The sequence below is a fragment of the Peromyscus leucopus genome, chromosome 7 (assembly GCF_004664715.2).
Source record: "Peromyscus leucopus breed LL Stock chromosome 7, UCI_PerLeu_2.1, whole genome shotgun sequence".
In the NCBI taxonomy this organism is placed as follows: Eukaryota; Metazoa; Chordata; class Mammalia; order Rodentia; family Cricetidae; genus Peromyscus; species Peromyscus leucopus.
Window position 1 is genome coordinate 118,615,371 of NC_051069.1, and position 27,227 is coordinate 118,642,597.

A 27,227-nucleotide genomic window follows, 5' to 3' on the forward strand; every position below is an offset into this window, starting at 1 on the left:
GAACTGGTGGACTCCATCAGTCTTCCCCCCAAGAAAACCAAGTGATATTTGTAAATTCCCTATCTTCCAGACAGCTCTCACCTTTCTCTCAGGCCCTCTTAGACAGTGGACTGGGGAGTGGGTTTCCTGTAGCAGCAAACATGGGCTTGCATAAGTTCTTCAGGTACAGCGTAGGTGCTGCATGCCTGCACACTCAGATGTGTCCTGTTATCTCCAGCATGTGCTGCTCTTGTACCCAGTGGCCTTTCTAAGTCTCATTTTGACATGTTCTGATTTTTTTTAACATGAAGTTGAGCTGATGTATGGCTGAATACAGAGGAGATTATTAAAAGGTATTTGTTGTTTCTGCTTTTGGCCATTTGGCAGGTGGTTTGATGTACTCCAGAAAGTATCTGCCCAACTGAAGACGAACCTCACAAGTGTCACAAAGAACCGTGCAGATAAGGTGAATGGAGCTGCAGCTAGAGATGGCATGTGGGCCATGCCACAGGCATGCAATTGGAGCTCAGCACTTTCTAGATGGGTTGCCAGAAGCTTCTAATTGCAACTGTGGTTTCTTTCATTTTTTTTTCCCTATAGAATGCTATTCATAATCACATTAGGTTATTTGAGCCCCTTGTTATAAAAGCGTTGAAGCAGTACACCACGACGACATCTGTACAGTTGCAGAAGCAAGTTTTGGATTTGCTGGCACAGCTGGTTCAGCTACGGGTCAATTACTGTCTGCTGGATTCGGATCAGGTTTGTCTCTCTGCTTGGTATTACCATACCTATTCCTAACTGAATACAAATTACCCTGGAAAGATACTGTCCCAAGTCTGTACCACACTCTAGTGGGGTTAGGCTTTAGAATCCCTAAATTTTCCACATCTGTATACATACTCACAACTCCAAAATAAGTTGGTTTTTTTTTTTTAATTGTAAGATATAATTTAAGATTTATTCTGGTGGGACGGGGCATTTATGCAAACTTCAGACTTCTTAAAAACTGGTGATCTTCAGCCAGTGGTTTTGGTGGTGGTGGTGGCGCATGCCTTAAATCCCACCACTTGTGAGGCAGAAGCAGAAGGATCTCTAAGTTCAAGGCCAGCCTGGTCTACAGAGTGAGTTCAAAGACAGCCAGGCCTACGTAGAGAAACCCTGTCTCAATAGACCAAAAATAAACAAATAAATAAAAAATCAGGTAATCATTTTGATCAGAGAAGCTTCTTTTTTCAGTGAGTAGTAGTCAAGTAAGTGGTTGTTGGGTACTCAGACCTAAACGGGACATGTATATCAAGCCTCCTCTCCCCTGTACAGCTCAGGGAATACTGCAGAATGGAGGTGTGGAAAAATGTTAGCGCTGGAGGATTAGGAGGAGCATGGATTGCTGTCTCCTAGACAGGGCAGAACTGTTGCAACCACAAACTCAAAGCAGTTGTGGTCACCTGCACAAGATCAAACAGTCAACATCCCAGCATGGCTGAAGTCTATTGGCAGTTGATGGTTGCTGGGGGAGTGGTTGTTTTTATTTCTTTGTGGTTAGACAACACTAATTGGACTCAATGGATTATTAAAAAAAATAACAAACATTAAGCTATCACTTATGGCCAATAATTTCAAGCACTGATGAAATTATTATGAAGTTATGAGGCCCATAACTGAGGGCCTCACTCCTACATCGTAAAGGGTTGTGAAACTTGGATCTGAACCCCTTTTCTCAAACCCACTTTGCCTTTCTCATGCAATTCTTGTGATCATAAGATTTCACTAGTCATGGTTTTGTGGGTTTGTTTGTTTTTTTTTCCCCCCTGTATAGTCTTGACTCTTGGCTGTCCTGGAACTAACTCACTTTTTAGACCAGGCTGGCCTGCCTCTGCTTCCCAAGTGCTGGGACTAAAAAGGCGTGTATCACTATGCCTTGCCCACTTGCCAAGTGTTTAGAATACAAATTATCTTCAGAGAAATCTTATGTCCATGCCTTCTCCAAGAAGAAATTATCTTTAGATTGTTAAAATTGACCATTTTTGTGTTGTGATCTGTGTGAGTTACAAGGTTATACCAGTTGGGGAGACTCCTTGGCCCTCATAGGCTCATGGTCATATTACAGTGCAAAATGCATTTAGTTCAACTTCAAAAGCCCCCATAGTTTTGCAGTCTCAACACTGTTTAAAAGTCCAAAGTCCCATGATTAAAGGCATTTTCTTTACCGCCCTTTGGTTTGTAAAATCAAAAGCAAATTATATACTTCTAATCTACAATGATGTAGAATATACGTTCCCATTCCAAAATATAGAAATGAGGACACAGTGAGGAAATACTGGCCCAAAGTAAGACCGGAACCCAGCAGGGCAAACATCAAAACCTATAGCTCCATGTCCTCTGTCTGTTTTTAAGGGCTTAGATGACTCAGCCCCTTGAGCTTTGCTGCTACAGCATCTCTCTCTCTCTCTCTCTCTCTCTCTCTCTCATTGCTTTCACTTCCTGTATGTAGTTTTTTGCAGATTGCTCAGGCTTTGACTTCTTTAAATATCTTGGTGTCTTTATCACAATCCAGGCTTTAACTTTCACAGCTTCATGCAATGGATTCTTGGAGCCTTCTTGCAAAGACTCCTCTGCCTCATGTTGCCTGGCCTTGACAGCTCTCTGAAACCACAGATGAATCTATGATCCTCTCACTGTTGCATTTTTCATACCCCTAAAGCCAGTTCTACATGAAAAACTCTTATCAGGTCTAGCCAACAGCTTGTTACGGACTTTCGCCCCTTTGACCATACTATCAATAGCTTTCTTGTTTGAAGCAGTTGCTTTCTAGGAGCAAACAACCCCTTAGGCTTCCTCCTCTCATAAGTTAGAAACTTAGCTGGGTGGGGTGTTTTCCCTTAGGGCACCTTCCCATTGTTATAATGCAGATCAGGAAGCCTTTCCCTAATTCCCTCTAGCAATTACAGCCTCTCTTTCCGCACACATCTTGGGTGGGGAGCAATGTTAAGTTGGCTAGTGCTTTTTCTCTCCAAACTGTACATTTTTATTTCTTTCTGCCCCAGTTGTTCTTTTTCACTGTAGACCTGCATAAGAGTTATCAGTAATAACCAGTCCATAGATTCAATGAAATTTCCGCCATCAAAGAACTTAGTCCATTACTTTTTGTTTAGCCTCAAGCAACTTCTTAGGACATGAGCAAAAAGCAACCAGTTTCTTTGCTAAAATATCACAGGAATGGCCTCTAGTCCATTTGGTAATAGAGATCTTGTTGAAACCTCAAGAGCCAGGCATTATTCTTAGCACTCTGCGTTATTCTTGACACTGTCTCCTAGGCTTCTACTAGAACTGCCCATTAAGCTCTGTTTACAGTATGTAACTACTTTCCTATTCCAAAGTTCCAAAGTCTTTTCACATTGCTCCAAAAAGCAACAGTGAGTTTTTTTTTAACAAGACCTCACTCTTGTGGGAAGTTCTGAATTAGTTACTTTTAACTGTTTTAATATAAAATACAGTACCAAAAGAAACATATAGAAGGAAACTTATGTTGCTTTATGGTTCCAGAGGAATTAGAGTCCATTATGGGGACTGGAGAGATGGCTTAGCAGTTAAGGGCACTTGATGCTCTTCTAGAAGATCCAGATTTGATTTCCTAATACCCACATGGCAGCTCACAACCCTGGGTAACTCCAGTTCTAGGAAATCTGACTCCTCCTTCTGGCTTCTGTAGGCAAGACATTAACACATAAAGTCCAAAATAAAAAAAGTCCATCACAGCTGGATGGCATGGAGGGGCACAGTGAGGAAATACTGGCCCAAAGTAAAACCAGCAGGGAGGCATGGCCACAGACATCTGGAGCAGGAAGTTGAAAGCTCACATCTTCATCCACATTCAGGAAGCAAAGAGAATGAACCAGAAGTAGGGTGAAGCAATAAACTTTCAAAGCCTGCACCCAGTGACAAATACTTTGTTCAGCAAGATTTTTGCCTCCCAAACACTATCAGCAGGGGACCATTTAAACCTGAACCTATGAAGGAAATTTCCTATTCAAACCATCATAGTGTGTTTGAATGATGAACCTTCATTTCCATACCCAGACAACCTGGACTACAGTTGTGGGTCATGGACTGTAGAGGAAACAGGCTTGGGGTTGTACCTGGAGGATGGATTGCAGCCTCCAGAACACTGATGGATGCATCTTGGATAGAATACCTGTAATACCTATAAGTCTACCCCTCTTCTCACTTCCCTACTTCTACTCAGCAAAGGTAAAAATTGTGGTCTCTGTTTGGGTCATCCATCATCGACAGAAAAGTTAACCCACCTGTAGGTATGCCAGGGAGACTGGGCTCTCTTACCAGGTAGTCATCTCTGGAGTCATTCGATTCTATCCAGTGTTTCCTCTAAAACAGAAAGGTAAGTTTTTTCTTCCTAAAATTACTGCCTGTTATTTAACATTGAAAATGCTCAGGACTTCCAGATTCTTGTGTGCTGTGCCCATGTCTGTATGTGTACCCTTCACTCTGGGCCTCTGAGCCTCACACCAGCAAAGCTTTTTCACCAACCACTGGGTTTATTTTATTTTACTTATTTTTTTACCATGAGCACTCTGGCCTCCTTGTTTGTTCCAGTGACTTTCATCAGTGGATCTTGTAGAGGGATAAATGCAGAAAACTGAGGCACAAACTCAGTTCAGATACTGATTCCCCAAGCATCTGCTGAACGTCTGTACATGTCCCAGATCTGCAAAGCAATGGGTATAAGTTCATCTGTGGGAGCTTCTGCCAGGGAGATGAAATCTCACAGAAAGTGAGAGTGAAATAGACTTTTCAGCCTGGGTGCTGTCTCTGTTCTTAGGGTTGGCCTTTCCTCCTGGCTCCTTTAGTGTATGTCACAGACAGCATCTAGTCATTCTGTGCTGCAGGACTCATGCTGTGGACTCACTACTCTCTGGACACAGAGTCTTCCAGATGTGATTATGAGTAATAGCTGGTGGTACCTGGAATTTATTACTTATTTTCCCAGTGAGGACTCATCTCTGTATTTAGTCACTTTGTTTTGTGAGACAGACAGAGTCCTACCATGTAGCCCAGGCTGACCTAAAACTTCCATCTGCTGGCCTTAGTTCCCCTTGTCTTGTGCTGGGATGACAGGCCTGTACCAACCTGTCTGTCAGTTCCTGAAGGCATATCTGGAGGTACTCTGCAGTTAACTGACTTCAGAGTAGCTTTGAGAACATTATTATAAACAAGCTAATGTGCTGTGTGTGTGCTTGTGAATAGTTCACAGATCAGTAGAAGAAAAGATACCTGGCTTTTACATTGTAAGCCTGTGACTGATGGCAGCTTTTTTTCCCTGATGTAGGTGTTCATCGGCTTTGTCCTGAAGCAGTTTGAGTACATTGAAGTGGGCCAGTTCAGGTACTAATGTTTAGTTACTTCGGTTTTCCTTGTTATGTAACACATGTAATCCTAGCTCCTTAGAGTGACAAGTGCTTCAAGTGCTGCTGGTGTCCAGTGGAAGTCTGATTTACATGCTTTCCACTTTTACGCCTCTGAACACTTGCTGAAAACCTTTCTCAAGACTGGCTTAGAAACAGTTGTACTTAGATCAGTAGTGTGTTTTCATTTCACGTTCGGAGTGTATGATGATGGTGACAGGTCACGGAGTGACATCTTACCTAGTGGAACCCTGTGCCCTAATGTTAGAAGAAGCAATTTTAGGTCATAGTATATGTAGTAAAGGGAGTGATGGTGAACTTCAGTTATATTCACTGCAGTTTTCCTTGCTAGACATTAAAGCTTTACTCATCTAGCAGTACATACAACGGATTTGTAATTTTGGAAAATTACAGTTCTTAATAAGTAGTTTGTAAAGCACAGCATTGGAGAGTGTTGTAAGAGTCCCCGGGAACTAGAGACCTAGGTCTTGTTCTGATTATGACACCCTGACTCTGTAGTCTGAACTTCAAAAGAGGAAAATGAAGCGCTAGGATGATCTTCCCTGCTGGCATCTGGTACTTAAGGTGCCTCTTTCCTGCTGCTGCAGCCTCACTGATCCTAACCATCAGACTGTCCTGTGGGCAGAGGCAGGAAGCCCAGTGGTGTGGTTGGGGTTAAACGAGCTTGCAGAGCCTGCTCTACCGTAGTACTTTCCCCTGAGGTTGAATCTTGACTTACATTATGATGTAATACAGATGACTTATCTTAGTTTTTAAAAAGAAATGTCTAAATGGGTGTTTTTGTTTCTAGGGAATCAGAGGCAATTATTCCAAATATATTTTTCTTCCTGGTATTACTGTCTTATGAGCGCTACCATTCAAAACAGATCATTGGAATTCCTAAAATCATCCAGCTGTGTGATGGCATCATGGCCAGTGGAAGGAAGGCTGTTACACATGGTAATGGGATACATGTTTTCTTGTTGTCCTCAGTCTCACCTCCACCCTCTTTGAACTGAACGACAGCTCTACATTGCATGTGCTGGATGTGTACACGTGTGGGCTCGTGCATGCACACAGTTAGAGATGTTCGAGAAGGAGAAAAGCACAGTGCTTACTCACAGAATTTATAAACTACTTGGGGGAGATAAAAAATAGTGAAATATATAAAAAATAGCGACATGATTAAAATTTAGATAGATTCTGATAAATGTCTCTGTTTATGAAGCAAAATTTAATATTGTTATTTGTATTTGCTTTGTTCTTTTTCAGAGTGAAGGCATAGGCCTCACATGCAAAGTACTTTACTCTGATCACACCCCTAGACTCATAAAAATTTTAAATCCAGCTTGTCATAAATCAAATTTTGGCTTTTTTTGGATACAAGTTCTCATATTCTCATGCCGACTTGAACTCACTGTGAAACCAAGAATGACCTAGAACTCCTAATACTCTTCTCCCTCCTGAGTGCTAGGATTGCAGGCATGATTAACCATTCCCTGTTGTAAGATGTAGGGATTGAACCTAGGGCTTTGTGCATGCTGCTCAAAGTGTTCTACAATTGACCTGCATTCTCAGCTCAGATTCTGATTTCTGTCTTTTTTTTGGGGGGGGGGGGGCAGTTTTGGTTTTTGATTATTTGAGACTGTTTCTCTATGTAACAGCCCTGGCTGTCCTGGAACTCACTCTGTAGAACAGGCTAGCCTTGAACTCACAGAGATCTGCCTGCCTCTACCTCCTAAGTGCTGGGATTAAAGTGTATGCCACCAAACCCAGCTATAAATTCTGATTCCTTTTCCAATGGTTTTAGTGTTGTAATTGGACATTTCCATGGGGTTTTCTGTTTGCCTACCTTATATTTTAGAAGAGAGGTTATTCAATGTTTAATAAACCACACTTTGAACTCTATATCCATCTATATTTTGTAAGCATGCTACATGTAAGTAAAAGGCTAAGGAATTAGAACTGTGGGGAAACTAAAGTTCTCTTTGCACTTAACCCCTGCACTTCCTCAGGTTGATACCATGGCTACCTGATTATTTTGTTGATGCTAAAATAAGAACCATAGCTAATGGTTAGCCACTCAGCTTTCTCTCTTTAGCTATAAAAGAAGATGTGGTGTGTATTTTAAGAATGTTTCGTATCGGTACGTGATGGTGCATGCCTCTGTTAATGGCACTCATGAGTTGCAGGAGGATCATGAGTTGCAGCCAGCCTGGGCTGTTCAGCTGGTCCCTGACTTGTACATTAGCAGCAGTGACCAAAAAGAATGTGTCTTGTTTCTTTGACCTTTTAATTCCAGTCTTCCAGCCTTTCCCTGTTGAATTCACCCTACTCCTTTGCCAAGAGTTTAGAGTAGTGGTTTTCAACTTTCCTAATGCTGCAGCCCTCATATTGTGGTGACCCCAATCATAAATCTGTTTTAGTTACTACTTCATAACGGTAATTTTGCTACTGTTATGAATCATAATGTAATTATCTGATATGCAGGATATCTGATAGGCAACCCCTGTGAAAGGGTCATTCAACCCCCCTCCCAAAGGGGTTGAGAACTGCTGGTCTAGAAGCTTTTGACCTTTGGTATGGATGGATCCTAAGATCTTTGCAGATCCTGCAAGGGAGAATGGCACTGCCATAGAGAAGAAGCTCTTCCTATTACCTCTACAGAGGAGCATAGCAGAGGCATTAATAGGCCCTCTTCAGTCTTCATAACTATCAGCTTTGCCTCTCTGTTCATGCTCCATCAGAGCATAGATTATGAAATGCTTCGCAATTGGTGAATGATTTAGTTGAAAATGCAAATGTCAGATACACAGATCTGAAGCAGGAAAGATGACTTAGAGGTTAAGAGCACTGGCTTCTCTTTCAAAGGTCTTGGGTTCAGTTCCAAGCACCCACATGGTGGCTTACAATGTCCAGTTCCAGGGGATCAGACACCTTTTTTTGGCTTCTAAGGACACTGTGTGTGTGTGTGTGTGTGTGTGTGTGTGTGTGTGTGTGTGTGTGTTTGTGGTAAATAGGCATACATGTAGGCAAAACACCTATATACATAGAAAAAATACTAAAGTAAAAAATTAGGGGCTAGAGAGATGGCTCAGTGGTTAAGAGCACTGTCTGCTTTTGGGATCAATTCCGAGTACCTACATAGTGGCTCACAACCTTCTCTAACTCCAGTTTCAGGAGATAAGAAACTTTCTTCTGGCTTCTGAGGGCACTGAATACATGTGGTACACAGACATACATCCAAGTAAAACACCTATACACATAAAATAAAAATACATTTAAAAAAATTACATGGACCTAAGGTTTCCTGGACTCAGTCATTGGACTGAGAATTAGTGTCAGGCAGCCATGTTACTTCATGCTAGGATGCTTGGTTATCTGGAGGAAATTTCTGGAGGAAATTTAGCAAGCAAGTAAAAGCGAGGATGTTGGGTAGCACCGAGGGTCAGGATATGTATGTATTTTTACCATAGACCACCAGAGTGTGGGTATGTGTGTACACATGTGAGGATCAGAGTGTATGTTTGCACATCTATGTGTATATTTGTATTCATATCGCTAAGTACTTGTGCATATGTCACTGAGGGTCAGGGTGTTTGTGTTACCAAAATTCAGTATATATAATATATGTGTGTCAGCAGGTATCAGTGTGCTGTGTGCCAATTAAAGCCATTTCTTTTATCATTTTTTTCCTATGTGATACAGTTAAAACAATTAATTTAGTTTGACTCCTATTTTGGGCCAAGATAAATAAGACCTGAAGAAAATCTTGATCTAATGAGTCAGTTTTTAACTTAAACAGTATAATAAATAATCTAATATTGTGACTTAATAAATGTATTCAGTAGCCATGATATTTATCATCTTTTTAAGTAAATCAGGTAGATTATGCATAGAGTAGGGAGGTTACTATTTTCATTATTTGGAACGTTCTCTTATTTTCAAATTGACTTTGATTTCAGTCACTTTTTGTCAGGAATGACACTGCATTTGATATAAAACCTATGGTTTTTGTGGTTATTAGAAGCCTTCACAAGCTGTCAGTCATTGTTGAGAGGAAGAACTTTGGCCTCTTATGGTGGCATGGTGGTGATTTCAAATACACTTTACCAGTCCTAATCAGCCCTTTCTGTAAGCCAAGTCCCAGCTAAGGGTTCCTTTAGTTCTTAGAAGTGCTTTGACAGTCTTGATAGTTGTCTCCCACGTGTCATTTCTCTATGTGGCCTTATTTGCTCACTCTTGTGCCAACAGCCATACCTGCTCTGCAGCCCATTGTCCATGACCTCTTTGTGTTAAGAGGAACAAATAAAGCTGATGCGGGGAAGGAGCTTGAAACCCAGAAGGAGGTGGTGGTGTCGATGCTCTTAAGACTCATCCAGTACCATCAGGTAGGGGAAGGTACAGTGATAGGCACATTATCAGCATGGATAGGCATGCCGTAGCCATGAGGTCCTGTGTGTGGTGAACAGGAGCAGTGGGTTCTCTGGGACCTAAAGAAACAGCAGTGAAAGGAGAAAGTGCACTAGGTTTAGAGCTGGCACAGGTTCAAGCATCGATTAATTGACAGTGTTGATCTAAACCATTGACTTCTTAAAAATACTAGAAATTTTAAATCTGAAATAAAGTAAATGGGTATTTACTTCTATCTTGAATCAGTCACATTCTTTTCATTTGTGCTAATTTCTGGTTTTGTTTCCCTTAAGCTGGAACATGGATTCTAAATGCTTTGAGTCAGCCCATGTATGAAAATCTAGTTTTCTTAATTTTTGTCCCTTTTAAACTTGTACTTTTGCCTGTCCCTCTCTTATTTTGTTAGTGCCTTTCAGCTGCCTGTCTCTGAATCTTCATAAACCACAAGCCTTCCTCATAGAAACAGCACTTTCTTTGTTACATTTATGTTTTGATCAATCTTTGTAATATTTAATTAAATATTTAATGCTTAGTTAAGTCACATGACTACAGTAAAAAAATACAAGAAGCATAAAGTGTTTGAGAGTAAACAGATGACCTTGGCAAGCATGGCAGGGCTGGTAGTGCCTTGGGGAAGAGTATACCAGTTGTGCATGTTCAGCAGGGTCTCAGCATACCTCATGGAGATCCTTGAATGCCCATGAAATAAAGGGGAGATGAGGTTCTTGTATAGCATAAGCACTGCTTCTGGACCTTGAAGACAAGCAGCTTTGGGGACGCAGTAGTTGGGTTAGGCTTTATGTTGCCCTGAGGTGGTACACATCTTTTATAGCAGTCACATTTTATAACTCGGTTTAGCAGACTCTTTTCTGTAACCCACAAACTAGACAGCATTGCAAGCTTTGTTGGCTTCCTGGCCTATTGTAGCATGAAAGTGGATCCAGGCAGTGTGTATACAGATGGCATGGCTGGCTGTGTTCCAGTAAGACTTTATCTACAAAATGGGCAGCGGGCCAGGTGCCTCTGTTACAAACCTTTTCCAGGTCACAGATACATCTGTTAGAATGACCAGAATGACCACCAATAAACTCATGCTCAGCTTTGTGTAGGACTCTTATGAGGGCCAGTCGAAATAGATTGCCTTTGCAAAGAGCACTGAGGTGAATTTAAAGTACATAGGGATTAAGGTAAGTTTGATTTTCACTTGATCCCTTCTTTGTTCATGAAATGTTATAATGCCGTAGAAATAATACCGATCGTGAGTCTTTCTGAGCACAGCATGGCTCACCTATTCCCTTGGAGCTTACTGCATCTCTTCTTGTGGGTATTTTTTTGTCTGCTTCACATTCACATGTCACAGGGTAACGATCATGTGACTTTCTCGGTCTTCACTGGGGATTATATCTCTTTGAACCCTAGAGTTGCCCGGCTGAGCTGGGACCAGTGTGGGACATGGGAAGGTAGAGGGTCCTGGGCCAGGAAGTACTCTGACCCTACTCAAACATTCTTGCAGGTACTGGAGATGTTCATCCTTGTCTTGCAACAGTGCCACAAGGAGAATGAGGACAAGTGGAAACGGCTGTCTCGGCAGGTTGCAGACATCATCCTGCCCATGTTAGCCAAGCAGCAGGTTTGTCTCCATGCCCTGGTTGCCATCCTGTAGTGTGACTTGTTCAGAATGGACTGAGATGCTTATGAAGATTGCTTGTGATCATTATATCCTGACAGGTTCTTGCTTTGAAAACTATCCTTATTGCTGGTCATGGGGCAGGTGGCTTCTCTTATTCCCATTACCCTTTGAGGTTGAAGTTACCTTCTCACTTTTTAAGTCGGGGAACTAAGGGTCAGAGAGGTTATTGAGGTTTTTCCATCCTCACAGAGCTTAAGGGTGTGGAGCCTGCAGTTGATTGGCCCCGTTCTGACTTAAAAACTGATTCCTTTCTTACTGTATTATTTTGACTCCTTTGTTCTAGTCAGTCAGGTATTTCATTTGATCTTTAGCTTTCTTTATGATTTTTCATTTGTTTGTTTTTCTTATCGCTTACAAAGTAACCTAGTAGTTATTCATCACTTACTCAGAAATTCTGTAATCAGGCAACATTACTAGTTAATTCAGAAAATGCAGTGGTCTGGCTGTTCTGCATCTTGTGGAAACAATCAGCACTGGCTCCTGGACCATGTGGGCCTCAAAGCACAGACATCTGTGTGGCTTTCACATAGCACCATTACAATAGAAGATAGAGTATAGACAGTCCTATCAGAAAGGCTGAGCTGCTGCCAGATGAAGCTCTGGCCATGCTTTGAATGAAACCCCCTGTCATATGGCAAGGCACTGCTTTTGAAATTGGTTCTGTAGAAAGCGCAAAATGGCCATGGTTCTCCTTTATTTCATAAATGCTTGTGGGTTTATAGTAGTTACTGTCTTCATATGCTAGGCTGATAGAAAATTAGGGACTGATAGAAAATACTTCACTGAACAAAATGTCTTGAAAAGCAGTGCTCTTCCACCTTAGAGTGACGCTTTCATTGAGACAGAATAATAATAACGCAACGCAGATAACAAAGGAATACATTATTGAAGCGTGTAAAATATCAGAAGATAGTAGTTATCTGTGGCAAAGCGGGGTTAGTGTCAGGGTAGGAGGATGCATTCATTGTTTAGTCACTGACAAGAAAAGAAAGGCTTGCATAGGAGGTGGCATCTGAGTAAACGTGAAGGAAGGAACAGGGCGATTCTGACAGGTCCCTTCAAGAGAGTGCTTCAGGTAGAGCAGAGAGCAATACAGAGTTGCTGAGATTGTAGCATTCCAGGTGGATACAAGAAGCTACTCAAAAAGGAAGGGTGGGAGGGCTGGAATGGAGACAGTGTCCTGAAGCTTTACTGGGGTTATTGCTGAAAGTAGAGTGCAGCTGACAGACTGCCCTAAAAATAGGGTTACTGCTGAAAGTCATGCTTTTAACTTGTAACTGAGAGGACATGATAGGGATGGTGATGGTGTGTCCTTGAGGTGCAGGAATGATGTGTGTGAAGCTGGCATTTCCATCGGGTTGCATAGACATGTCTGTGGTGCTTAATTCCACAGATGCACATTGATTCTCATGAAGCCCTTGGAGTGTTAAATACCTTGTTTGAGATTTTGGCTCCTTCCTCCCTGCGTCCTGTGGACATGCTTTTGCGGAGTCTGTTCATCACTCCAAGCACAATGGTGAGTCTCACCAGACATTGCTAATGCATTGGAGAGCAGGTTTCAGCCCAGATCTGCCGCATCTGGAACTTAAGAATTGACATTTTTCCAGTTCTCCAACTGAGCCTGATCCTGCTTCCAATAGGACCACACCTTGAACCAGTGCTGTAGGGACTTTGTGGTGAAGAAGTAAATTGGGGTGATTTTCTTCCGTGGAATTGGCAACAAGGGGAAATTTAATCATCTTTCCTTAGCTTTAGCATATGTATTTTCTTTTTCTTTTCTTTTTTTAGGCATCTGTAAGCACTGTGCAGCTGTGGATATCTGGAATCCTAGCCATTTTGAGGGTTCTCATTTCCCAGTCAACTGAAGATATTGTTCTTTCTCGTATTCAGGAACTCTCCTTCTCTCCATATTTAATCTCCTGTCCAGTAATTAGCAGGTTAAGGGATGGAGACAGTAATTCAACACTAGGAGAACGCAGTGAAGGGAAACAAACAAAGAATTTGCCAGAAGAAACATTCTCAAGGTATGCTTTCTTTCTGAACCTGTAAACTGACCTGAGTCTTTTAACTAATCTCACGGTGTTTTAGCAGCAGCAGCCAACAATATCTGCTGGTCTTGCTTTGGGTCTTCTTTTTGTTTTTTTAGGTTTATTTCTCATTAAATGTATATGAGTGTTTTGCCTATGTGTAAGTAAGTATACTGAGTGTGCATGGAGGCTGGAAGAGGGCATTGGATACCCTGGAACTGGAGTTTTGGACAGTTGGAAGCTGTCACATAGGTTCTAGGAACTGAACCTGAGTCCTCTGCCAGAGCAGCAGGTTCTCTTGAACCCCAATCCATCTTTCCAGCCTTTTGTTCCCACCTCCCTCCCCAATGGCCTCGCTTCACACTTTTCATGGAGAAGTACCTGTCCACTCCTGGAGCATTCGCTACGTTAGAGCAGTGCTGCAAACGCACTCTTTAAGGCCTCCCATATCTTCAGAGGGAGATCCTGTGGTGTCTCTAAACCCACACACTGCCTTTTTGTTTGCAGGTTCAATGGCAGCCCATTGTCTTCCCTCCGTTAAGGTGAAGGAGTGGGTAAAACTGATGTTACACTAAATTCCTGTGGTGAATTACCAGCTTGTATTTATGTAACACTTTTACAGCTGATGAAAGCTTTAAAAAAAATAACCACTTGTCATTTTGTTTTGATGGCTCTTTGAAGGTGGTGTGATTATATTTGAGGAAGGTAATAGAGAGGGAAGCAGAGACTCAGGCCACAGTGATGGTCTGAAGCATTTAATTTTCACTTTCTTAATGCACTGTCTTTGTGGGGGTTTTTGTTTGGTGTTTTTTTTTTTTTTTTTTTTTTTTTTTGCTTTTCTTACTTTCCATGAGCTGATGGTCTTTATTTCACACTTGTGCTTGGCATATGCTCACTGAAGTGACCTAATATGCTGCTATATACTCCCTTTTCGGCAGGTTTCTTTTACAGCTGGTTGGTATTCTTTTAGAAGACATTGTTACAAAACAGCTCAAAGTGGAAATGAGTGAACAGCAGCACACATTCTACTGCCAAGAGCTAGGCACACTGCTCATGTGTTTGATCCACATCTTCAAATCTGGTGAGTGAGTCCGATTAGACTTCGCAGTGTTTCATGGTCCCTGTCTCCAGCAGTGCCATCTTCCCTGTAGCTGTGCTCCATACTCCTTGTGCCATGTGAGAACATGATGACAGGAGCGAACCTGATACTTACGGTCCAGCGATTCCATTGATGGGCAGATATCTGAAAGAATGGGAGCAGAGTGCTTGGAAGGTAGCATTCATTATGTAGCTAGGATGTAGAAGCAACTCTGGCATCTATTGGTGGGCCGGTCGATAAGCCAAATATGGCATGTACATAGTTATAGAGACAAATGCGTTTGTGCATGGAATATTTTTCAGTCTGAAAAAGTGAAACAATTATGCCATAAGAAACAACATGGGATAATTGCGATCTCTTAGCAGTGAAGAGTATTTTGTATTCTTGCAGAGGGCCCACCTTTGCTTCCCAGTATATCGTAGAGGCTCACAATCATCTGTAACTCCAGTTCCAGGAGATCTGATGCCCTCTTCTAGACCTCACCAGCACCAGGTGTGCACAGGGTGCACACACATACATGCAGACAAAACACTCTTACATAAAGTAAAATCAAAAAGCCAACATAGATGACCCTTGAAGACATTGCACTAAACAAAATAAGACAGACACAAAAAGACAGACACTGTGTTTTATGTGTATGAGATACTCAGAGACCAGAATGGTAGTTGCTAACGGGAGGGATTTAATGACTTTAGAGTTTCTGTTTTACTAGGTGAAAAGAATTATAAATGGATGATGATGGTGATGTTGCATAACATAAATGCATTTAATACCAAAGTGGTATATTTAAAAATTATCAAGGTGGTAAATTTTATGTTATATGTATTTTACCACAATAAAAAATAATTGGAGGCCATTAAGATGACTTAGTACATGCAGGTGTTTACAATCAACCCTGACAACACCCACATAGTAGGAGAGAATCAATGACTTCAAGTTATTCTTTGACCTCCACATACATGCTATGGCACATGTGCACTCCCTCACCAGTAACAAATAAATGTAAAAATCAGGCAAAACCTAAAGACTCATGTTGGGAATGTAGGTCCATTGGAGCTACATACAAAAACCAAGCACATACAAAACCCTGGTTTTGATCCCTCCTTAACTTAAGCATGTTGATACACACCTGTAGTCTCAGTACTTGGCTGTAATCCCAGCAACCAGGAAGCAGGAGAATTAGAAGTTTAAGTCATCCTCAGTTACATAGAGAGTTTGAGGCAGGCCTAAACACTAATAATAATAATAATAATAATAATAATAATAAGAATAAGAATAAGAATAACACTTGTTTGTTTAATTGGGGGTGGGAGCAGATTTCATCCTGTTGCCCTATAGCATATTTCCATGTCTCAGCTGTGTTTTCTATCTTGGCTTTGCTCTCTGATGGACTCATTTCATGTGGCAGAATATTGGCCTCTTGCCATGGAGGTCTGAGCCTCCAAAGTATGCTAATTGACCTTCCATAATTCCTGTAGGCAGTCATGAGCTTCTGGCTGCTTTGACCAGCTTGGGCGGCCTTCCCTTGAGGGTGTGGGTTGCTTTGTGAAAGGAAGAGAAACAGGTGAGGAACTTAATAGTTTGCTTCCAGTGAAAACAGCTTATCAGTTGGGACTGTGGAACTTCTAGAACCCAAGCCAGAAGTGACAGGAAGTGGAAGCAGGGTGTGTCTTCAGTTAGAAGGTGTTTTCTATCTTTGAATTTCTGTGTGCATTTTTTTTAAAGATTTATTTATTTTATGTATGAGTGCTTTATCTGCATGTATGACTTTATGGCAGAAGAGGGCATCAGATCCCACTATAGATGGTTGTGAGCCACTGTGTGGTTGCTGGGAATTGAACTCAGAACCTCCGGAAAAGCATCCAGTGCTCTTAACCTCTGAGCCATCTCTCTCCAGCCCCTTCTATATGCATTTAAGTATGTGCATTTTATGTACATACCTTAGAGTAAAAGGTAGTTACTCTCCTTAGCCTTCATTCAACAGGACTTATATTCTGACCTGTCTATACTGGGCTCTGGTGTCCTGGGATCACACAAGCAGATGTGCTTTATGCCTTTGTGGAGCTTCACAGCCAGTGGGGAGGATGGCACACAACCACTGACCTAGGAAGATGTATGAGCAGTGTATTGATAAACAATTTCTGAGAGTGCCTGGTAAACTTGAAGTGTGCAGCAGAACCAGCCTTTGGAGTACAAAGAACAGACAAGAGAAATGGAGTTGAAAACAGGGTAGTGAGGAAAACAGGCTGCCCAGGTGAGCCATGGAGAAAGAGGCATTACATGAACTGCCTCCCTTATTTGCTGGCATCCTTGGCACAATAATGTGCCAGAATTTAATTTTGATAGTGGATGCTAGTTTCAAATTGTTTTACTTCCTAATGCTGATTTTTTTTCTTTTTAAAGGTGTTGCTTGTTATCTGAAGATTTATTTACTTATTTGTTTTGCGTGTATAGGAGAAAGTGACAGAGGCAGGCAGAGAAAGGTCATGTGCGTGCCAGGGTGTGCATATGGAGGTTAGAGGGCAACTTCTCAGGAGTCTGTCCTCTCTCGTTCCACCTTGTTTTGAGGCAGGCTCTTGTTTCTGCCTTCCACTGCCAACAAGAGCTCTTCACCAGTCCCCCAGTCTCTGTCTCCCATCTTGCTGTAGGAATTAGACCCCACACCACCTCATCTCACATTTTACATGAGTTCTGGGGATGGAAATCAGTCACCAGACTGGGTGGTAAGGGTTTTTACCCACTGAGCCACTGCTCTGGCCCTTAAAGATCTTTTGATTTATGCTTCATTGACCACTGTAGCAAATTTAAAGTCAAGAAAGTGTGCCTGTCTATGAGTAGTAGATTGTTTTCAGTATGTTGGTCATTTAATATTTCCAGTCCAGTCAATGGATTGGTTTGATCTGATACCTGAAGAGCTTTCTCTTGCCTTCTTTGGATGGCAGATGTCTCTGCTGGGTCCTGCTCACCCAGTGGGCTACCATGTGGTTTGGGTACTTAACCGCCAGTTGCTGTGGCTTCCACTTCTTCCTTTCTACAAAAACCTCAAGGAAGAAAAAACACTTAAGGGAATATTTTTACTGTGTGTCATGTGTCAGTGTTGTCCAGCAAAACTCGCAGTGAAATTGTTGTGCATCATGTCTGCCTGTGTGACTGGGTAACTAAAGTGCAGGTGACACACCGGAGGTCCTTTGCATGTGGTTTTGTTTAATTTTAGTTAACTTAAGTGGCTTCATGTGGTCAGTGGCTTACCTTTTGATACAGCATGTGTATACCCTTCTGGTTAGACATACAGGCTTTGCCTTAATACCGTTAAGTTGTATATAAATGTTTGTTTTCTCTTGTTTCTGTGACACTAGGTGGCAGAACTACTGTGTTTGGGTATTTGGTTAGTCTCAAGATAGGGTTGAGGCCGGGCGGTGGTGGCGCACGCCTTTAATCCCAGCACTCAGGAGGCAGAGGCAGGCGGATCTCTGTGAGTTCGAGGCCAGCCTGGCTACCAAGTGAGTCCAGGAAAGGTGCAAAGCTACACAGAGAAACCTTGTCTCGAAACCCCCCTCCAAAGAAAAAAGACAGGGTTGAGATAAATCAGCTATACTTTTATGAAGATATGTTTAGCTCTCTTGACAGTTGTCTGTTTGCTCTTGCAGCCTCTTGTGTTTCTGTCCCTTGATTCTCAGCCAGCCAAAGAGTTGTAGGATCCATTTTGTCTGCTGGCTGTGGCTCAGTTCTGTGTTATCCCAACTGTGGCCTGAACCCTTTGCCCCTATGTTGGCTGGTTCTCTCTGGCCAGCTGTGCTCAGGCTTCTGCAACAGCTGTTTCCCGGCTCCTAGAGAATGAGGCAATGCCAATCAGCAGAGGGGCATAAAGTGATCTGACTTATTAATAAGTGTAGTGTCTGTCTCTGGTTAGAAAAGTTAAGAGTTTGGATCTGGGGAAAAGGCTTATCTGTGATGTGCTTGCTGTGCAGAGTCTGAGGACCTGAGCTTGGGTTCTCAGCACCTGTGTAAAAGCCAGGCCAGGCTTCTGTAATCCAAGCAGACAGCTGTAGATATCAAGATCTGTAGGGCGCACTGGCAGCCAGTCTGTCTAGTCAGACTGGCTGAGCTGAGCTGAGGTTCAGTAAGAGACTTTGTCTCAAAAAGTAAGTGGAGAAGCAATATTGACCCTACATCAATCAACCTCTGACTTCAACACATATGTATGCAGGCATACATGTGCACCCACACATACACATGAGCACATGCACACACACACAAAAGTCACAATTCTCAAAGTGCCAAGTGCTGTAAACACATAAGTGTGGAAAAGTACTATGACTAGCTACCTGGTACTGGATCATGATGAACAGTAGAAGCATTCTCCATAATCTGTTTTACTTATTTTTGTTGGGTTCTAGGAATGTTCCGGAGAATCACAGCAGCTGCCACTAGACTCTTCACCAGTGATGGCTGTGAAGGCAGCTTCTATACTCTAGAGAGCCTGAATGCACGGGTGCGATCCATGGTGCCCACACACCCAGCCCTGGTACTGCTCTGGTGTCAGATCCTACTGCTCATCAACCACACTGACCACCGATGGTGGGCAGAGGTGCAGCAGACACCCAAGTAGGTACACAGCTTCCCAGGCCCAGGCACCAGCCATGTTTGGCCTGAGGCTTGGCTGCTATGAGGGCATTTTTGTTTTTCATTCTTCATGAGGCTTTGTAAAATTTTGGCTTCATATTAATCTTTCTTTCTTGGGTACTGTTTTGTAGGGAAATGTGGTCTGGCTACAGGCATTCAAACTAAGCAGCTGCTTTTTCACTGTGCTTTTCTTTGACAAACTCTTTGACACTGTTCCATCGTGTGGGCTCTGCTTGTCAGGCTCTATCCCTCCTGCTACGTCCTATGGCTTTCATTGGTTCCACAGCCAGACATGTTGCAATGTCTTAACTTTGTTATGATTAAATGTGTTCTGGGTATTCTTAGATAATGAAGAAATTATTTAGCAAATTTCGAAACTGATTGGAAGTATTTTATTAATTTATTTTTATTATTCAGATAGACTGTTTTCTGGTTGTGGGTGGCCCTCTTTTTTGCAAAGGTTTTTTAGGCTTAAATCTTAGTGTCCAGGTACTTACTCACTCAAATATCTGAACATGTTTGGAAGTAAAAAGCTGTGAGCCCTGATGAGTCAGTCCTCAGTGTAGTTTCAGGACAGCTTTTGAGCCTTGGTGGAGGAAAAACTCCCTTAAGGAAGAGTATATGTGAGGTTTGCTCCTCAGCTTGGTGAAAGGAGACCAGGGGCTCTCATCCAGACCCACCTTTTACATATCCCTGTTGGGACCATTATTGCCTATCTGCTATGTGCTCCTTGTAATGGTGTCTGCAAAGGAAATAGAAATGCTACTTTCTGCCCCCACGTGGGATCACTTGAGGCGGCACCCTCAGCATCATTTGAAATGGTCAGAGGACCTCTTAGACCTGACACAGTAACTGAGCATTGTAAGGCCTAGGACAGGAAGCCTAGCTCTCTGATTCTTAAATGCACATGTAAATCAGCCTTGAAGCTGTTTACAACATTTCAGTGCAGGAAGCTTGCTAGGGGTTAGAAATGTGTCTATGTTCCAAGCCCCTGCTGCTATCAGTGCTGCTGCTCCATAGACTGCTCTGAGCACAGGGGTGTCTCAGCACCACCAGTGGGCCTGCCTTTCTTCTTTCTTCTTTTGCATTTTTCCTGTTTATTTTTTATTTAAAAAAAATGTTTTTAAATTGAAATAGAATCACATCACTTCCCCGCTTCTAACTACCCTCCCTCAAGCCCCTTCTGTTCACTCCTATTCTTACATTCATAGTTTCTTTTTCTTAGATTATATTTGTTACATAAATATATGTATGTATGTATGTATGTATGTATGTATGTATGTATGTATTGTGTATGTGTATGCACAAGTATATATAAACACAGCCTGTTGTGTCCAATTTTGTTATTTGTGTATATATGGATTCAAGGTTGACTACTCTGTATTGGACAACCAATAAGGGAGCTTACCCCTGGGAAAGGCTAATTCTTTTCCCAGCAGTTATTAGTTACCTCTAGTTCTTTGTCTAGGGATGAGATCCTGTGAAATTTCCCCAATTCACATTAATATATCTATGGATACTGCCTTTGTTGTGGTCTTGTTTATGCATCTATTTCTCTCTTAGACTGCTTCACATCAGACTTTCCAGTATTCTGGCTCTTACAATCGTTCTACCTCCTCTTCCATAGTGTTCCCTGAGCCACTGATGCAGGAGCTGTAATGTAGATATATCCAGTGGGACTAGGCTCTCCCACAATCCATTGATCTCTCTCTCTGCATTGTGTCCAGTTGTGGTTTTCTATGATTGTCTCCATTTGTTGTAAAGAGAAGCTTCTTTGATGGGGGTGGTAGCTACAAATTGAAGCTCAGAGCTGTATGTTGTAGAGTTATGTCTATAATCTCAAACCTCAGGAGGCAGAGGCAGGTAAACCTCTGAATTCAAGACCAATCTGGTCTACATAGCAAGTTCTGGACCAGGGCCACACAGTAAAAACTTGTCTTAAAAACAAAACAAAACTGCCAGCTCTGACTAAAGGTACTTGCTGCTAAGCCTAATGACTTGAGTTCAATCCCTAAGACCTTCTGGCATCCATAGGCACACTGCAGTGCACATATATAATTTGTTTAAAGACTTAAAAGTCAAAAAGAATTGGAGCCCTGAGAACTTGTGTGCAGTAAGTTCTCAGGAGAGTCTAATGGACTCCTAAGAATGTGTTGTGCTGGGTAAGATACAGGGTGTGGAGCCTAAGTTAATTATGGGTGAGCAGAGAAGGCAGGAGGAAGTAAGGATGACTCCAACCTGCTCTAAACCATAGTTCTTAGCAATATCTGCTCGCCCCATTAGTGTGCGATAGTGTTGAGGATTAAAAGCCATGCTATTGTTTGTATAAGAGGAGATCACCTTTAGCTGATGGTAGAGGCCATCTTCTACCAAGATGCTCACTGGACACACTGAAACGTTTGTCTTAAAAGATAAAAGTGTCCAGGCCGGGCAGTAGTGGCACACGCCTTTAATCCCAGCACTTGGGAGGCAGAGCCAGGCGGATCTCTGTGAGTTCGAGGCCAGCCTGGGCTACCAAGTGAGTTCCAGGAAAGGCTCAAAGCTACATAGAGAAACCCTGTCTCGAAAAACCAAAAAAAAAAAAAAATTAAAAAAAAAAAAAAGATAAAAGTGTTACGTTAACTAAAAGAAAACTAATAGGACGGGTGAATTTACTTTAGAATCTTTGATTGTATTCTGGATCTGAATATAAGATTGCTAGAATAATCATTATTGGGTAGTTGGAAATGTAAGGATGAGCTTGGTGTGAGTGGTGGATTTGTAGCTATAAGCATGTTCAGAAGATAACTGCTGTAGTGTTTGTAGTGAAATGTACTCTAGAATCACTCTTCCATGTGCAGCCAAAGAAGCTTGCATGTGCAAGGATTCAGACTGTGTAATAGAGTTTCATGTGAGTGTGTAGTGTGTGTTCATGTTGAATATGTAGCATGTACTGAGTTGCATGTGCAAAATGTGTACATGAACTCAAAGGTGACAAATATTAATAGTTGAATGTAGGCAAAAGGCATAGGGCTGTATGTTAAATTGTTCTTTAAACTTTTCTGTTGGTTTGACATTTTCAATAAAAACTAAGAGGAAAGGATGATGGAGGAGACAGCAATTGGAGACAGCTCTTAGGAGGAGGTTTACTATATAGGCTTACTATAGGGGGACTTAGAGTTATAAGAATTGGAGTCATAGACATTTTCTCTTCATTTTTATTTGTGGTGTGTGTGTGCCTGTGCACATGAGTGTGTGTGTGTGTGTGTGTGTGTGTGTGTGTGTGTGTGTGTGTGTGTGTGTGCCTGCATTAGCCCACATGTGGAGGTCAGAGGACAACTCTGAGGAGCCAGCCCTCTCCATCCATTGTGGAATACAAGAATCAAACTCAGGTTGTCAGGCTTGTACAATGAGTGCTTTTACTTGCGGAGCCATCTTGCCAGCTCGAGAGGGGGTCTCTAATGATAGAAATAATGGTCCCAGTTATCCAAAAGGGCTACAGATTTGAGTGTACTGAAGAGGCATTTCTTGAGTTGGTGAGTGTGGGATTTGTCCCCCAAAATTGGTTTTATTGTAGTGTAGTTATTGGTAGTCTTTCAAAGTTGAAATTATAGTTTTCTTTTATTTATTTATTTATTTATTTATTTTTATTTTATGTGTGTTGGTGTTTTCTCTGCATGTATGTCTGTGTGAGGGTGTCAGATCCTTAGGGACTGGAGTTACAGGCAGTTGTGAGCTGCCATGTGGTGCTTGGAATTGAATCCAGGTCTTCTGGAAGAGCAGCAAATGCTCTTAACTACTAAGGCATCTCTCCAGCTCTGAAATTACAGTTTATTACCCCCCCTACACACACACACACACACACACACACACACACACACACACACACACACACCCATTCCATGTATTAAAATGAGAAGGCCATCACTTCTGGATTCTCATCAAAGTGTTCTTCAGAGGAGCCTCTTATGGCTTTTTTTCATTTGGTTAGATCTTGAGATCTGCGCCTAGGTAGCTTCTGCTGCTCTTCAGTGGCAAGTGGCAAAGCCATAGTTGAGCATTATTTGTGTGATGATTTGATTAATATCTGTCTCTTTGTATGTTTGCTGTTATATTCCAATCGAGACCATTTCATATTTAAACTATAACTGTGTCTCCTAATTTCTTAATTGCAAATTCCACCTATTACCCTTCAGAAGTTTTTTGCTCTGCTTGTAGCTGTGAGTGTAAGTTACAAAGCTCCAACTGAGAAAGGGCAGGTGTTCTGTCCTTAACTGACATAAGATACCTAGTAAAATACTTTCTGTTCATCTGTAGTCAGATACAAACAGTACCATCATCCCAGGCACTTCCCTCTTGGCCCTTTGGCCATCCCTCCTCCTGCCCATGATAAGTACTGATCCATGCATACTCTGTGCCCAGAGCAGAAAATTATGGAAATGAACTCTGTATCTGGTTATTCACCAGGACCATGTGTTTAAAGTTTATTCCTGTGGTAGTAGTAATCTGTGATCTATTCCTTGCACTTGCCTATTGTAGATGCACTAGTGTGCTCATCCATTCACTAGTTGAGGAGCAGAAATGTTTGGCTGCTTTAACAAAACTTTATCCTATAGAATATTTTATCAGTTGTCTTTTAGTCCTGAGGAGTTACAGGATTGGTCAACATATTTCAAATGTGCTTGCCCTCTTAAGACCTCTATCCCTACCGAGACTGAACAAAAGCCAGAAGGGTAGGGTGGGAGTGTGTCAGACATCGCGTTTTAAATATTTGGCTATAATCCAGAGTCTCCAGGGATCTATTTAGAAAGAAAAAAGACGCACGAAGAAAGGAGTACCGAGTAACAGCTTTAGTGGGGAAGAAGCACTTTAGACAGTAATTCCACTGCTGGGACCTGCTCAGTAATGTGTTTGCTAATGAGCAGGGAAGTATGGAGTGGGGCTCTTCTCTGACGCCTGACAGTGTTTGTAGAACCTGTGGAGTTTAAAGACAACTGCTCCATTATCAAACATGGCCAATATGTGTTCTAGAATGGACATGCTAATTGGAATTGGAGCTTTATAGTGGATTTTGCTCGTCAGTCAAGCACTGTAATCATCTGTCCACTAAACCCTCTTGTGTCCTTTAGTGTTTTCTAGGAACAGAAGTCTGAGGTGCTTAAACACAACACCAGTCTGATGTAGCAGTGTTTGGAATAACTTGTGGGTTTGAGAAGAATAATCAAGCATAGCCATGTTCAGTATTGTGTGTGTAAACTTACTGCTATCCCAGACACATCCTCATTGCATCTTTTGCTCCTTGTAGAAGGCACAGTCTGTCCTGCACGAAGTCACTTAACCCCCAGATGTCTAGTGAAGAGGAGGATTCTGGCGCAGCAGCTCAGCTTGGAATGTGCAATAGAGAAATAGTGCGAAGAGGAGCCCTTATTCTCTTCTGTGATTATGTCGTAAGTGTGATAAATGTCCCTGAGGGTTGATACGGGAGGAGAGGACCACATAGAGGCTGCTTGTGCACTTGCTGGGCAGCCAGACTGTTCACTGCCCCACAGGTACATTCAGCTGAGGAGAGGTACCAATGTTTGATTTACTCTGGGGTTTAATTAGAATAGCCTGGCACATCTTCTCTTAAATTTCTAAGTTGATCTTCAAAGGTTTTCATTCAGACATCACTAGTTTATTACCTTCCCAGGAACTTAGTGTCTGGCATAAAGCTGGGCAGTTTTTTGTCTCAAGGTATAGTTCAGGCTGGTTTGAAACTCACAGTGGAGACCTGGCTAGTCTCAAACTCAGAGAGACCATAACCCTCCTTCTGTCTCCTGAGTGCTTGGATTAAAGATGTGTACCACCATGCCCAGCAAACACTACATGATTTTAACAAAGCTAAATGCACTGACTGGTGTGAGGTTTTGGCTAACTTTTTTTTTCCAGTTATTTTGTAGGAAAGGTGTTAAATGTTTATTGTTGGATTTCAAAATAGATTTTCTTTTGACCACCACTTTTTAAAAAGAATCACTTTTGTGTAATTTTTAGCTTAAAAATTAGCATCACCTGTTTGATTTATGAAAGCAAGTCTTATATAATCATATTGGTTTAAAATAAATTACAATTTCATTTTAATCTGGATTTGATGCTTTTTTTTTTTTTTTAAAAAAAAACAAACTTGGTATCACATATACATTGCTATCAAAGAGCAGAATGGTTTTTAAAAGTCTGAACCAGACTGGAGGTGGTGGCACATGCCTTTAATCCCAGTACTCAGGAGGCAGAGGCAGGTGGATCTCTGAGTTCAAGGCCAGCCTGGTCTACAAAGCTGGTTCAGGACAGCCAGAGCTGTTACACAAAGAAATCTTGTCTCAGAAAACAAACATAAACAAACAAAAAAATCTGAACCAGAGGAAAAAACATACTTGAGCCAGCTGTGAGTAGAGGCAGTCTTATGATATTGACATTTTACTAATGTTCACTGTGTGTTTTTGAGCCAGTGCACTCTACAGAATAGCCTACATGTTCATAATCCTCCCACCTCAACCTCCTGAGTGTTAGGACTGTAGGTGTGTGCCATGATGTACACCTTAATATTCACTTTTTACTTGACATTCCCAATATTGAAAAGGTTTTTATATTTTGTTCCACTTTTGAGAAATAATATGATATAATGGTGTTTTTCACAAAAGTATAAGAATAATTTCATAAGTTAATACTATTAAATAGTTCCAAATGGAAAATATTATCATTAACCAGATGTCAATTGATCAAGTTTGACTTTTGTCTAGGATTGTGAATTAAGATGGAAATTCTACATGTGTTTTTTTAACTGTGGGTATTATTTATTTATTTTAAATTTCAAGTGAAATTTCTCCCAATGTACTAGGGAGATCTAGTTCTTGATTCAGGAATTTTGTCAGCTCTGTGGCAGTTATGACTATTTTCTCCACTAACCATTAGAGATAGAGTAGGCTAGGCTGGTCTGCAGCCTGTTATCAAGCTCAGTTAATGCAACATGGGGCTTCCTTTGTTCCCATGCATGCAAGCTCCAGGCCAGACTGCCCACCTTGCCCTCGTGGGCAGCCACCTGTTGACTTGTTGATTCTGATGTGGAGCCATTTGCTAGTGTCTCTGGGAGCTGGACATTGATTGCCATTGAAGCTTGGCTTCCTGTGGTCTCTACCACATGAGAGCGCAGGTTCAGGGCCCTGTTTCCTTCCTCTCTCTCTTTTACTTGTACTTAGACACTCACTGTCTTTACTGAAGCAAAGTTTATATTTGGAATTTGTTTTTTCTTAGTCTTTTAACCTCCTTGTGTACTTGAAGTAAATCTTCTATTATATCTTTTCTAGTGTCAGAATCTCCATGACTCAGAACACTTAACGTGGCTCATTGTGAATCACATTCAAGATCTGATCAGCCTTTCCCATGAGCCTCCAGTACAAGACTTTATTAGTGCCATTCATCGTAATTCTGCGGCTAGTGGCCTTTTCATCCAGGCAATTCAGTCTCGTTGTGAAAATCTTTCAACTGTAAGTCTTTAGCCTGCCAGTTTGCTTTCTCTGCCTTAAAAATGGAGTACTGGAATTTTGTCAGCAGCAATTACCAGTCTGAGAAAAATAAATTCTTGTTCCTTCTCAACATTAGCCAACCACTCTGAAGAAAACACTTCAGTGCTTGGAAGGCATCCATCTCAGCCAGTCTGGTGCTGTGCTCACGCTCTATGTGGACAGGCTCCTGGGCACTCCCTTCCGTGCGCTGGCTCGCATGGTCGACACTCTGGCATGTCGCCGGGTAGAAATGCTTTTGGCTGCAAATTTACAGGTACTGAAAGATGGTGATTTATATAAAAACTTAGCAAGTCAATCAAAACATTTAGTCTGTGGACCTATGGACCTAGTCTTGATTGTTCACTGATAGCAGCATGTATCCATGTTTGTTATTTGTGTGTTTAACCAACTGCTTCTAGTCTGCTCTTACCAGATAGATACACTGTGCATGCCAGTTTA

General features: G+C 41.8%; 1 protein-coding gene across 3 annotated transcripts in view; it reads left to right on the plus strand.

Annotated features, from left to right (window-relative positions):
* Htt (huntingtin) overlaps window positions 1–27,227 on the plus strand; it is a 137,729-nt gene that overhangs the window by 75,054 nt on the left and 35,448 nt on the right. For all 3 annotated transcript variants that reach the window (XM_028870825.2, XM_037208186.1, XM_028870827.2), the window contains exons 32-44: window positions 367–445; window positions 580–741; window positions 5,327–5,382; window positions 6,214–6,362; window positions 9,657–9,793; window positions 11,329–11,445; window positions 12,899–13,021; window positions 13,294–13,529; window positions 14,471–14,613; window positions 19,029–19,236; window positions 24,539–24,680; window positions 26,571–26,750; window positions 26,866–27,042. In XM_028870825.2, coding sequence (XP_028726658.1) covers window positions 367–445; window positions 580–741; window positions 5,327–5,382; window positions 6,214–6,362; window positions 9,657–9,793; window positions 11,329–11,445; window positions 12,899–13,021; window positions 13,294–13,529; window positions 14,471–14,613; window positions 19,029–19,236; window positions 24,539–24,680; window positions 26,571–26,750; window positions 26,866–27,042 — 1,909 coding nt within the window. The remainder of the gene's footprint in view (window positions 1–366; window positions 446–579; window positions 742–5,326; window positions 5,383–6,213; window positions 6,363–9,656; window positions 9,794–11,328; window positions 11,446–12,898; window positions 13,022–13,293; window positions 13,530–14,470; window positions 14,614–19,028; window positions 19,237–24,538; window positions 24,681–26,570; window positions 26,751–26,865; window positions 27,043–27,227) is intronic.